The 13,634-nt window shown below is 46.6% G+C and overlaps 2 protein-coding genes across 16 annotated transcripts in view; one reads left to right on the plus strand and one right to left on the minus strand.

Moving 5' to 3' along the window:
- The window catches only part of LOC114670456 (uncharacterized), a 45,274-nt gene extending 35,672 nt beyond the window's left edge, over window positions 1-9,602 (minus strand). For all 6 annotated transcript variants that reach the window (XM_077951399.1, XM_077951400.1, XM_077951396.1 and 3 more), the window contains exons 1-3: window positions 9,240-9,602; window positions 8,375-8,468; window positions 5,194-6,213 (exon numbers count right to left, since the gene is read on the minus strand). In XM_077951399.1, the coding sequence (XP_077807525.1) occupies window positions 6,181-6,213; window positions 8,375-8,468; window positions 9,240-9,565 (453 nt within the window). In that variant the 5' untranslated portion in view covers window positions 9,566-9,602 and the 3' untranslated portion in view covers window positions 5,194-6,180. The remainder of the gene's footprint in view (window positions 1-5,193; window positions 6,214-8,374; window positions 8,469-9,239) is intronic.
- Window positions 9,376-13,634, plus strand: part of FKBP1A (FKBP prolyl isomerase 1A) — a 33,800-nt gene continuing 29,541 nt past the window's right edge. For 7 of the 10 annotated variants that reach the window (XM_077948895.1, XM_077948897.1, XM_077948893.1 and 4 more), the window contains exons 1-2: window positions 9,376-9,519; window positions 9,597-9,644. In XM_077948895.1, coding sequence (XP_077805021.1) covers window positions 9,483-9,519; window positions 9,597-9,644 — 85 coding nt within the window. In that variant the 5' untranslated portion in view covers window positions 9,376-9,482. 10 annotated transcript variants of the gene reach the window in all.

Below are 13,634 nucleotides of genomic sequence, written 5' to 3' on the forward strand. Positions count from 1 at the left end.
GTGCAGGGATTACAGGTGTGAGCCATCGCACTCAGCCAAGATGGAAAGTTTAAGCAAATAAAATAGAACATATAAGGAAGAACAAAGTGGAAATGTTAGAACTAAAAAATAAAATGAGAACAACAACAACAAATTCCTGGATGGGCATGTAACCTGCACGGACCTTGGGGACTGAACAAAGGAGGCAAACATGGGAATAAAAGACAAAGAGTATGTTTGAAAGAAGGGGTCAGGGGGCTCCTTGCTTCTAGTGAACAAGGGCCCTGAGCTTTAGAGCCCTTCGCATTTATTGGGCAAAAGAGATAGTGAGAAGGGGGGATGGTGATTGTTGGTTGGCAGTTTGATTTACAGCAGGCTTGCAAGACTGCATGCTTCAAATGATAGGCTCTAGATGTCCCAGTAGATAACCTCAATGAGCATGGCACCAGGGAGTGATTGCCCTTAGCAAACCTCCTGGTGGCAGGTGCAGTTGTGAGTTTGCCCACATCCTGCATTCAAGATAAACAGTTTGCTCTTCGATCATATAGCCTCCAGTGGAATGCTGAGTTGGTCATGATCTCTTTGGCCTTTTCAGCTCCCAGCATTTCCCCTTTCTGTTTATGAATTAATTGAAAGAATGTAAGCCCAGGCTGGGCAGCTCTCATTTTCCACTTGGCAGTCCATCTGATTTTACAGACTATGAACAGAAAACAGAGATCTGATTTTACAGACTATGAACAGAACAGAAAACGTTATTGAAGAACTACATATAAGATGTAAATGTGGTGCCTTAGATAGGCCCAAGGGCTGAGGCTCTCCAGGCCTTGCTGGAATTCGGTCCAGGCTTCTAAAGAAGGCTGAAACTCTTGAGTTTGCTTATTTAAATCAAGAATTTTGCTTTGTAATTCACCAATATCAAAGGTGATGTTGGATGTGAAAGCTCCCTGCAAATGGGCTTTCACAACGTCCCAGGGATACTCACTTTGCTTATATTCTAAGTTGATTACACAAATATGAGTACGATTAAAATGACAGCACAACTGCTGTTGCAATTGTAAACTTTGTGCTTGTTCCCCTAACCATGGGGATTTCAACATTGTCACTTCAGTTTGTAACTCAGTGTTAATTTTATTCTGAAGTAGCCATGCTTGGTTGGCTGTACTTGGTTGGCTGTGTCCAGTTCTCCATGCACAGAGACGTTTGAACAGAACTATGCAAAGCTACAGAGGACATCACAACAGAAGTTATTAGTGTGACTAAGGAAACCACAGCAAAAATTATCATGCCTAAGGCTCTACAGACACGATGAGTAAGTTGAGTTGGAAGATGTTTCACAAAGTGTAAAGCAGGGGTGGCAGCCCAAGGCTCGGACATATTAACAGGAATCCATCATCCAGGGATGCAACCCAAAATTATCAAAGTAGGGGTATTATGTGTTTGCGATGTGCTATGATTAATGCAGTGATATTACTGGCAAGATTTACAGGTCAATTGGGTATTGTTTACCTGGAGCTGGTCCTTCTTAGGTGCCAGAAACACATAAGGATTAAAAACACAAACTGTAAATTGAGTGGTGATATTCTTTACAAATTAACATTAAGACTGTGTTGTGACTCCCGTCGGCCTTCTCTCCATCTTCGCAGTCAGGCTCAGCTGGCTCATGACCTGTACCCGAGAGACTGGGCCCATGGTTGGCCACCCTGGGTTCCTCCAGTCTCCCGTTCCATGGCCACACACACCTCGAGGGCACCCACGCGGTTTGTCCACCTCTTGTAAAAACACAAGGATACCCTCTTCCCCACGTCAGTATATCCACCGGACCTGTCCATCATCCTTCTTCTGGGGATTTCTATAACACTTTTGGATAAACTTTCCTCTTTTCCTCTAACACTTGTCAATGTCTTTCTGCTGGAGTTCTACCATCCATACCAGGAGTCAAAACATTTAAAGTAAATAAAGCTAAATGTAATTTTGTTTGAGGTGGTAACTGGTCTCCTACTCCCCCTTTTTGTTTATTCAACATACATTGTAATGTTTGATGTGCCCGCTCTATAATGCCTTCTCCTGGAGGGTTGTAAGGAATTCCTTATGGGTTATAGCCCAAAGGTATAACAAATTTTGAAAAGCATGACTAGTATAAGCGGGTCCATTGTCAGTTTTTAATTGTTTAGGAATCCCCATATGAGCAATGATGACAGACAATGTGGCCGTACATGACCAGCTGTCTCACCGGTTTGGCATGTAGCTTGCAACATATGAGAATAAGTGAATAAGTGAAACAAATTAAGCAGTTCTGGGTCCAGTGTACTTTTAATTGTAGCAGTTTCTATGCAACTGGCTACATTTACAACATAAGCTGAATCAAAGACAATGTTGATAGGATCTGCAGCTGTGAGCTGTAAAACCTAAATGACTGCGATCAACTCTGAACGTTGAGCTGAAACCCCAGAGGTCATTATTGTTTGAGTATGTTTAGGTCCATAAATGGCTGCACGACTTTTGGAAGAGCCATCAGTAAAATAAGTCTGGCCACCTGGAAGAAGCTTGTGATGAGTAATCACAGGAAGAATGAAAGAATGGACTTTATAAAACTGCAAAACTTTGTCTGAGGGATGATGAAAGCAAAGGTTTCTGCAGCTGTAGCCAGGAGGCATGCTGTTCCTGAGCTCAACTTCTGCCTCTTTGGTTAATTGCCATGGGGAATTTAATGAAGAATCTCCCTGCAGGGTTTAACCTGTCTTTCCAGTTACCGATATCGGGTTAGGGTTCCCTTGTAGGAATTTCCCTAAACCTTTCCCACTCTGATATCCCACATCCTTCAACATTTTAAATTGTGGGTTATCAAAGTTTTCATTTGTAAGTCTCATATCCCATGCTGTAAGTAAGTCTTGATCCCATTAATTGATAGCTATATTTTCAATGTAAGGCTGAAAAGTACACAGTTGTCCATCCGTACCAAGACAACATAAAAATCTCAGCACTCTGTTGAACACTTTTAGCTGCTCCTATTCCCACTAGGGATGTGGAGGTTAGCGGAGAGGCCATGCTGGGGGCCAGTCCTTACTGGATATTACTGACACATCCGCTCCAGTGTCCATAAGCCCATAAAATTTCTTTCCTTTAATATGTACTACACAGGTGGGTCTATTAGAGGCTATAGGTTGTGATGAATAGATTTCTCATGTAGTTGTGCTCCCAAACCCTTTATTTCCTTGTTTCTCCTTTCGTGGAGAAGGGTATAATTTCCTGTGAATAAGCAATAATTGCACTATATATTCTCCCAGTTCAAAAACCCGAAGATCTTGTGACGTTAAAACTACTTGAATTTCTCCTTCATAATCGGAGTCAACAACTCCTGGGACTACAATGATGCTTTGCAAGTTAAGGTGGCTTGTGCCTAAAATTAGTCCCATGTATCTGTCTGGTAAAGGTCCCCACATGCCAGTGGGAATTTTGATAGATATGTCTCCACCAGCTAACATTACCTGTTCTCTAACTGGGAGATCTAATCCTGCACTTCCTGGTGTTCCTGGAGTGAGGGAATCAATGTTTCTCCTGGGACCCACCCCTGAAATGGGGTTGTGGTCTGAACTGGGAATGCCCTCATTGTTTGAGGGACCCAGGTCCAGGCCCCCTTCTCATTTCCCGACAGTAGGGGTTGCCATTCTGATGAAATCTTGAGCGGCACTGATTAGCCCAGTGATTTCCTTTGTTACAGCGAGGACAGAGTCCTGGCATTTTTTCCACTACGGGGGGGGACTGCATTATAAGATCCCTTCTGTCCTGAGATCTGGCGGCATTCCTTTTTAAAATGTCCAGTTTTTCCACAATTACAACATTTTCCTACTTTAGGGCTTAATCCTTGGCTCCTTTTAGATTTGCCAACTACTAGATTAGCCATTGCTTGTGCTAACATTGAAGAGCGATGAAGTTCGGTTCCTACATCCTGACAAGCTCTGAGAAAATTTCCCAAGTTTTCTGTACACTTCACAGGTGCCAGTGCACGTTTACAATCTGCATTTGCATTCTCAAAAGCTAAAGTTAAGGTTAGCATTTCCGTGGCAATGGCATGAGGAATTTGATGCTTCACTGCCTCTTGTAATCTTGCAAGAAATTGCGCATAGGGTTCCTGTGACCCTTGCATGATATGTAAAAAGGATTGTACTGGGACTCCCTCTTCAGGAATCGTGGCCCAGGTGCGTTTAGCAGCCTGTGCAGTCTGCTGATAAGCAGCATCTGGGAGTGCCATTTGCCGTTCCAGGTCTGAATAAGGGCCATTACCCAATAGCATATCCTCTGTAATGTCTCCGTGTCCAGCAACATGGTTCTATCTAGCCTGGTCTGCACACAGTTCTTGCCAATTTAAATTCCATGTCAGATATGCACTAGTAGACAAGCAAGTTTGAGCCAAGTGTTTTACATCAAAGAGTAGAAGACACATACCACCAAATGCAGATTCTGGCAATCCTAAAGTGAATGGGCTCTGTACCCCATTATTAATTACACTCATTTTTAATTCCTTCAACAACTTAAACTCTAGTAGGGTGTGTTCATGAATAAACTGCTGTGGATTATTTGGATCAGGCCTTACAGAAATAGGAAAAGTGCAAGGTCCTAGGGGCTCTCCAGCTATGGAAGCAGAGCGTAAATTTCTTTGCATTGGGGTCTCTATTTCTACTACCAAAGGAGGCAGTACAGACGTTTCTGCAACTGGAGGGGGCGGTATAGGCCAATTTTTATCCTCCCTCTCCTGTTTTTTATTTTCAATTGGAGCTGTGGGTGGGACAACAGATTCTTTCAGATTTTTAGACTCAGCCTGCTGTCCAGCAGAATAACAAGGAGATAATGGTGGAAGAACAGTACGAATTAGACTCCAAGTGGAGAAAACAGAAGAATCAACTTTAAGACCTTTTTGATGAGCCTGTTTTAATCCTTCTCCTGGTCTATCCCAATTGTTCACGTCAAGAGTGCCTGCCTGTGGAAACCATGGGTTATGTGTAATAACATTTTGTGGCTTCTGCAGGAGGTTAGTTAGTGCCTGCGAATTAACCTGAGCTCCAGACTGTCTCAACAGAACTTGAAGCAACTGCACATGTTTTTCTTCAATAGATAAATTCTGCTTCATGTTACCCTGATTCAGAAAACTTCCCATTCCCAGTACTTATTTAGAGCACCGACCTTATATCATTCCCAGTACCTCTTTAGGGCACTGACCTTATATCCGCTGTCGGCAGACTCATCCTGGGGTCCCCATGCGTCTTGTCAATTTCAGTTCCTCTGCTCCAGCAGACCTTCTTTGTTCACATCCTCAAAGTATCTGTGTTCGGATGCCACTTATCTGACATCCTTGGAGTCCCTGTTCTGGGTCGCAATTTGTCACCTGCATGGACCTTGAGGGACAGAACAAAGGGGGCAAACGTGGGAATAAAAGACAAAGACAAGAGAGTATATTTGAAAGAAGGGTCAGGGGGCTCCTTGCTTCTAGTAAACAAGGGGCCTGAGCTTTAGAGCCCTTTGCATTTATTAGGCAAAAGAGACAGCGAGAAGTGGGGGGTGATTGTCGGTTAGCAGTTTGATTTACAGCAGGCTTGCAAGACTGCAGTCTTCAAACAATAGGCTCTAGATGTCCCAGTAGATAACCTCAGTGAGCACAGTGCCAGGGGGTGATTGCCCTCAGCAAACCTCCTGGTGGCAGGCGCAGTTGTGAGTTTGCCCACATCCTGCATTCATGATAAACAGTTGGCTATTTGATCATATAGCCTCCAGTGGAATGCTGAGTTGGTCAAGATCCCTTTGGCCTTTTCAGCTCCCAACAGATGGGTACAATAGCAGAATGGAGATTGCAGGGAAACATGCCAGTGATCTCGAAGATAGAAAAATAGAAATTATCCAATCTGAACAACAGAGAAAAAGGACTGGGGGAAACTGAACAGAACTTCAGGCACCTGTGGAGACAATTCCAAAATATCTAATGTTTGTGTTATCAGGATCTGAGAAGGACAGGAGAAACAGAATGGAGCAGAAGAAAATATCTGAAGAAATAATGGCTGAAAACTTCCCAAATGTGGTGAAAGGCATACACCTATATACTCAGGAAGCTGAGTAAACCACGAACAGGATAAATGCAAGGAAATCCAACCCCCATTTTTCAGGTTTTAGAGCTTCAGGGAAGGAGTCACTTCCCCTTGTCTTCAGGGATGCTTATGACTTCAGACTGAAATGATTCCCTGTCTCCTGTTACACAAAGAGAGTAAAAATAAATTTAATCAGTTCAGAATGGTATTAAATGAAAGTCAGAATCTCCTGCTCTTTCTCCCAGTTCCACCTCTTAGAGTCATTCACTTTCTGTTTTTAGTTCTGGTTTGCTAAAGGGTGATCCCAAAGAACTTAAATACTTAACAGAGTTGTTAATTAATAACTAGGTTATATATAAACAGAATCTAAACTAATTTAGAAAGGAACTCTCCCAGTTATTTAAAAAAATCAGATAAATGATTAATAAATGCCCCTTGTCCTCAGGTCCAATTCATCTCAGATCTGGTGGCTGAACTGATAGCTACATGCTTTCCTGTGTTTTCTCAAAGCACTGAGGAAGAAGTGGTGCAAATGTGAGGTTCTTGGGAAGCCCCATGTATATAAACAAAGCTTATATACATGGATTGGGATGGCCACTGTCTCAAAAGCAGGTCTATGTTTTGAACCAATACCCAATTCAGAGCCATGAGAGAGACCACAGGATGAATGTGAGGCAAGCCTTATCTTGCTAGGCTTCAGGGAAAACTGAATCTAGGAACTCTCTTGCCCCTGGTTGCTCTCATTCTCCATCATTTATTCTCTCTGCAGTCTGATTTTCTCTAGGTGGTGTGAAGCAGTGTCCTGGCAACTGCTGGGGCCTTTTTTAAATTTCCTCTTTCAATATCCAGTCTTCCATTCTATGAGCACAGAACCTCTGATTTTAGTTGGGTGTGTTTACATCCAGAATGAAGACTATATTTCCTAGCCTCCCATGCAGCTAAATTTGACCATATAACTGTTATAGTCAATGTGAAGTATGAGGGGAAGAGATGTGTGCAATTCTAAGTCATGCCCTTAAAGGAAATGAGAATGTACCCTCACATTCCTCCTTTCTCCCTTGCCACTAGTTGAGATGAAAATATATTGGAGAGCCAATTTGGACCATGTATATGAGGGTAGGATTCTAAGGATGGGGAGCCACAAGTAGAAGAAGGATGAGTCCCCGGGCAGCCTGTGAAGTCCTACCTGCACTGAACCATCTGCCTCTGAACTGTTACATGAAAGAGACAGCAACTTCAGTCTCTTTTCAGCCACAGTTAATTTGGTTCTGTTACAGCCTGTATTCTTACACTATTAAAATTTCCAGAACAGTCACAAGCTCACTGAGATTTTAGGAAAGGGGACATAGATGAGGGTAAGCGTGTCGAAAAACTGTGAGGTCATGTTTAAAACACTACGGGTGGTTTCCCCCATGCTGTTCTCATGATAGTGAGTGCGTTCTCATGAGAACTGATAGTTTTATCGGTGTTTGACAGTTCCTCTTCACGTACTCTCTCTCTTGCCTGCCACTATGTAAGATATGCCTGCTTCCCCTTCTGCCATGATTGTAAGTTTCCTGAGGCTTCCCAGACATGCAGAACTGTGAGTCAATTAAACCTCTTTCCTCCATAAAGTACCCAGTCTCAGGGTTTTTTTGTTTGTTTGTTTTTTGTTTTTTGACAGATTCTCACTCTGTCACCTAGGCTGGGGTGCAGGGGTGCAATATTGGCTCACTACAACCTCCGCCTCCTGGGTTTAAGCAATTCTTATGCCTCAGTCTCTCAAGTGGCTGGGATTACAAGCATGTGCCACCATGCCTGGCTAATTTTTTTGTATTTTTAGTAGAAACTGAGTTTCACCATGTTGGCCTGGCTGGTCTTGGATGCCTGGCCTCAACTGATCTGCCCGCCTCAGCTTCCCAAGGTGCTGGGAATACACGCATGAGCCACCGTGCCCAGCCTCAGGTATTCTTTATAGCAGTGTGAGACTGGACTAATACAGAAGTACACACACAGAGATCAGAGAAAGATTAGTCACATGTGCCTCTTTATGTCCTGGACCATATCACAGTGTTCTCTTGGGTTACAGTGCCTCTGCAGGTTCTGCTCCTTCTGCCTCCCCTTACCCCAACACATACACACAATTGGCCTTCTAACCTTGGCTAAACCTAGCTAACTCAGGGAACTATCTGACCACATTACAGACTAAATCAGGCATCTCTGTTATATTAACATGCCTCTCACAGCATGTATTACTATCTCATAGTATTATAGATTTGAAACTTTACATTTATTCCATATCTTTTTTTTACTTAAACAGGTTATTTGATTATCTCTCTCACCTGATACGTAGACTCTGTGAGGTCAGGGAGTAGGTCTGACTCCTTCACTGCTGTATCCTCAGCACCAAGGACAGTACATGACATATAGAAGGTGCTTGTCAAAGTCAAAATAAAATATAGAGATGAATCTCTAAATGTAATGTTTTATTTGGGGAAGCAGGAATTGCAACTTGGAGCATACACACAGATCTGGTGGTCTTTGGTATGTCCAAAGAACAAAGAGAAGGCTGGGAGTTTTATAAGAAAGAGAAATGTATTGTTTTGAAAGAAAGCACATTGGCACTAGTAAAGTTTCAGGGAGCTGGCAAGCTCTGATTGGTGACTGACAGTGGTAAGTAAAACTAGTATTAGGTTATGGCAGGTTGTTTCAGCAGTTACTAGCTCAATCTGGTCTTAGCGAGACAGCAGGTCATTTCAGCAGCAGAGTCAGTGGAAATATTAATTCTTGGAGCAGGTGCTGTGTGCCTCCACTGCTTTTCCCCTGGCCACTGGATTCTGATTCCGTTGGGCATAACAAGAGTGACCCAATTCGTATTATCAACTTTCACATGCTCAATAAGAATGTATGCATGTAAGCTATGGGTGAGTGAATGAATGAATTTGGACAACTCCTCCTCCAGTGAAGAAAAGCAGAACTCAGAACCTCGAGCCACTTATAAAATGCTAACATAGTACCACCTGTGCGCTGTCTTCTCCGAACCATGCCCTTCCCAGGATAAGTAACTGTGTGCTTAGAAGTGGAAACCTGATAACAGTCACCCAGTCAGTGACTGGCGGACCCCCTATTATTACTCCCATTCTTTGGGCAGGGAGATGCTTAACCCGCTCCAAGCACAGAGGAAGGGCGGGAGAACGAAGAACTCACCTGGCAAACACAGCTGCATCCGGAGGCCTCGGGGCTTCCGGGATTCCGGTCCCTCTTCCGGAGGCCTGGGTTTCCGGGACGTGCGCGCCGTGTGGGGCGCGCACGCAGGGCTGGGCGTGAGGGGGCGTGCGCGTGCGCAGGCGACGAGCCGAGGGACTAGGGAGAGCCGTGGAACTGTCGCCAGGTCGCTGTCGCTCCACGCCGCCCGTCGCGCTGCCCGCCCGCTCAGCGTCCGCCGCCGCCATGGGAGTGCAGGTGGAAACCATCTCCCCAGGAGACGGTGAGTAGTGGCGCGCGGCGGCCCGGAGTACCGCCGCCGCGCGCATCCGCTCACCGTGCCCGTCTCTGTCTCCTCAGGGCGCACCTTCCCGAAGCGCGGCCAGACCTGTGTGGTGCACTACACCGGTGAGTCGGGGGCCAGGCGGGGTGGGGGCCTGGGCCAGAGTCCCAAGCCCGGGTGCGACTGGCCGCCAAGGCCTGGGGGCCCGGGGCGTGGCGGCGGCGAGGCCCGCATGGCTTGAGGCTGAGGCCTGGGCGGTGGCTCAGGGGCAGCCCCGGGCTTGCGGAACCCGGGCGGGTCTGAATCGGCGGTTGTGAGCGCTGGCTGCGGGCTAGGCGTTATCTAGCCCATCAGAAGCATTTCTGCACCTTAGATGCTGCCCTTTTGCCCACTGCACAGATGAGGAAACTGAGGCTTGGCGAGACGAAGTCACTTTCCCAAGGTCACACTTTCAGGAATGGTCAGAGCTCTGGCCTGGGACCATTAGGAAGGATTTGTACCATTTCTGTGCCCCTGCCCCCACTTCCATCCCTCCCTTCACTGGAGATAAGGACGAGGTAATTGCGAGTCTGCAGAGCTGCTGCTTCCTCCGGGGAACTCGGAATTCGCCCCTTTGCCGCGGGTGGGGAAACATCCCACTTCCTAAGTCATTGCTTTGGCTCTTCCTGGCCTTCAGGGAAGTAGAGCTGCACAGCCTTTTTCCGTCTTTTTACTTTTGAGCCACTTACAAATCCAAGGCTTAGTGGTAGCGATGGCTCAGGCTGACCGAAAGCTGCACGTGTAATTTAGTCCCCCAGCTCTTCTAAAAGTAGAGACTTTTCTCATCTCCATTTTAAAGATAAAGAATCTGGAGGCTAATAAACAGTGATAATATAAGCCAAAGGAAATTTTAGACACCTCCCCCTCCCCAGCCAGAATTCAAACATCAGAGTCGTGTGCCTTGGGACCCTCTTTTACTCCTTGCCCTTACAAGGTCGTTCTGGTTTGTATGGACGGGGGGAGGGCGAGAGCTGAGTTGGCGGAGACACCGTGTCTGTGGGCTGTTGGTCCTGCAAGGGTGGGAGTGATTGGTGTAGCCACAGTTGTTGATACGAATAACCTTCCCTCCCCCTCCTCCTTCCCCTTTCTCAACCTTCCCACCCTTTCCTCTGTTTTCCTCCTCCTCCTCCTGTTTTCCCACTCCCTCTCCTCCTCTTCCTCCTCCTGGGTAGTAGGCTGTGGGCAGTTTTGGCCAGGTTGCTCACTAATAAACTCCACCTTTCCCTTCCAAATAATGGAAACATGGAGGGATCCCTCTATTGAGGGAAATGACTTTCACTGGAAAGAGGAAAAGGCAGCCAACATCCCTTCTCCCATGCCCTTTTATTTCTATGGCCCTTCTCCATGGGTAGAAATGGGAGCAGGAGGTAGAAGTTAAGGACTAGCACTTTAAAAATGCTGCCAAAGGAGGAGTTACTGAAACCCATCTTTGTGGGGAGCAGTCTCATGTCTGTGAAAGAATCTGGAAAGTGCTTTTGATGTTTTAGATAGCTGTCCTTGTAGGCCACAGTCAGCACCTGAGCCTGGGAGGTCTGGTAGATGAAAGTGCATCCGTTTGGTGATTTTTGATCCGAAGGATGAGAAGAATAACCATTTACAGTGCCAGGGTGAGTGGGCAGTTCATTCAGTTCCGCAGCCAACTGGGGCAAAGACTGGGACTCCAGCCGTGAGGAGCTGCCTTCTGGCCGCACCCCTCCCCACCCTAGCTTGTACATAGCCACACTGGGGTGCTTGGAAGCATGTGTCCCACTCCCACGTCTGCCCCTCATGCTCACCCATGTTCTGGTGCTGCCAACAGGACTGGACCCCAGCGTGTAGGCAGTGCCGCACTTCACCATGCCTCTTGGTGAAATATCCCCACACAGCATGTCTGGAGCCTTTTCCTATGAGAACAGATGGTCATGAGACCCAGAACACCATCAGGGTTTCCAGTGCCTCTTGAAGTCTGTGTTTTCCTCGCGGGTGGCACCCACCCACATGTTCCCAGAACAGCAGCAGGACCCTGGCATGCATTAGGACAAAAGCTTTCTTTTTTGTGTCGTTTTGATAAGCCCTATAAAGACGCCTTAGTGAGAAGCCAGCTCTGCCTTATGCTCACAGAATAGACTGTTTTCGAGCAGGCTGGCGGCTTTGTTCCCGTGGGTCTTTGTCACCAGCCTCCCAGGAATAACCTGTTTGAGACCTATGGGGGCGTGAGAGGAGTGGGTAGGCACTGTGAGATCTCATCTGTAGCAGTTAAGGCTTTTAAGTCACTGGGAACAGAATCCATCCTGGGGGAACATGATCAGAAGGTGGAGATTATCATAAACGTTTTAGGGGTTTTCAAAGGCAGAAGCCCACTGGGCCCCAAGAAGGGGAAAGAAAGAATCATGATGCCCCTAGTTCTCATCTCTGTTTTTTGGCGTTGTTTGCTTGTTGTTTTGTTTCCTGCCTGACTGCCTCTGTAGTCTCCTGTTAAGAGATTTTTGTTTTTCTGCTTCTCCCAACCGGTGGGTGGTGGAAGTCCCCTGCATGCTCACCCCTCACCCCTCCCCATGCCCAGCTTCTCTGTCTTCTTTTGAGTGTCTGGCTCAGATTTCTTGGCTGTAATTCTGATTGTTACTTTTCCTGAGAAGGAGAGTTTGAGTAAGGTGAACACTCTTGATCCGGTCTGCTCTTGCCAGGTGTCCACTACTGCTGATGTGGGCATGGGTCCAGAGAAAGAGGGATGGAAGTAAGGGATGGAAGTAAGCAAAGAGGGATGCAAAGCACAGACTGACCTTTACCATGTGGATGCTTTAAATGCCACTAATGGCTGTCAGTCACGTTGATGCCACTCTCAAGGGTCCCTCTGGTGACTTCCGTGACCTTCTAGCAGAGCATAGCATGGGCAAGGCCTCAAAGGAAGGCGTGCACAACCTCTGTGGTACCACAGGGAAAATACAAAGTTCACTATCACCAGCTAAGCATCTCCTAGGAGCATGACAGGCATTGAGGTGGGAGGGAGGTGGTGGAAAGGTAACCTGCCAAGTAAGTGCCTTTAGGAGCCAGTGAATTCTCACGGCCCCTCCCTGCTGCCTCCAGTAGCTTTGTCATCTTTACTGTTGAGCTTGTTCTGGCACACAGCTAGGTTTAGACCTCTTTTACTTACTTCAGCAGGCCGTGTGCCTGCCATTGTGAGAGCAAACTCAAGGGGATTGAAGGAATGTTTTCTTTTTTCTTCTTAAAAAGTAACTGTAACTGGACATTTTGTCCTTGGGATCAGGTTTAAGTCAGGTGTAGCCTCCCGGCTTCTAACTGAGACAAACCAAGAGCCCCTCAACCTTATGTCCTCGGGAGGTTGACTAGAGGGCTGCTGAGGCTTGCAGGGCAGGTGTGGCCACTTTGCTGCAGTCTCCCTCAAGCCCCTTGCTTTCCTTAGCTTCGTTCCCCCCTTCTCCTCTGCTTTATTCCATCCACTCCCTTGCTAGGTATCTCTTGGTTGGTGATCTGTCTGGAGGGAGGCTCACGCTCAGCAGAGATGCCTCAGATGGCTTCCCCTGATGCGTGCTGTCTTGAGGCACACAGGCTGTAACTGTTGGGGCGGGGCTGCAGCAAGACTGTTTGCCTTCCCATAGCACATATTTTTTGAGCAACAGCAGCAAGCCAGGCTCTAGGGACGTGGCTAGTTAAATAGACAAAGACCTGATCTGGTGGGGCTTTGCTTATGATGAGGAGACTGACAGTATGGCCATGGGGCACATCAGGTAGTAAGAAGCACTGTGGAGAGATTAAAGCAGAGTGAGGGATGGGAGGGGAAGTTGGCTGCTTTTCGTGAGGGTGATTGGAAAAGGCCTCTGAAAAAGCGGCATTTTAACATTCACTCAAAGATAGTTGGAGGGGGAGCTGTGGGGCTGTCTAGAAGAGTATCCCAGGCAGAGGGAAGAGCTAGTGCAAGACCCTGAGGCTGGAGCCTGCTCTGTGCATTAGAGGAACAACAAGAAGACCGGTGTGTTAGAGAAACAGGAAGTGGATTGTATGAGAGGGTATGTGGCAGGAGATGAGGGGATGGTGGAGCCTCGTTGGTTGTTATAAAAATGTTGCCTTTTTCTTTTTTT

Source organism: Macaca mulatta, chromosome 10, assembly GCF_049350105.2.
Source record: "Macaca mulatta isolate MMU2019108-1 chromosome 10, T2T-MMU8v2.0, whole genome shotgun sequence".
Classification (NCBI taxonomy): domain Eukaryota; kingdom Metazoa; phylum Chordata; class Mammalia; order Primates; family Cercopithecidae; genus Macaca; species Macaca mulatta.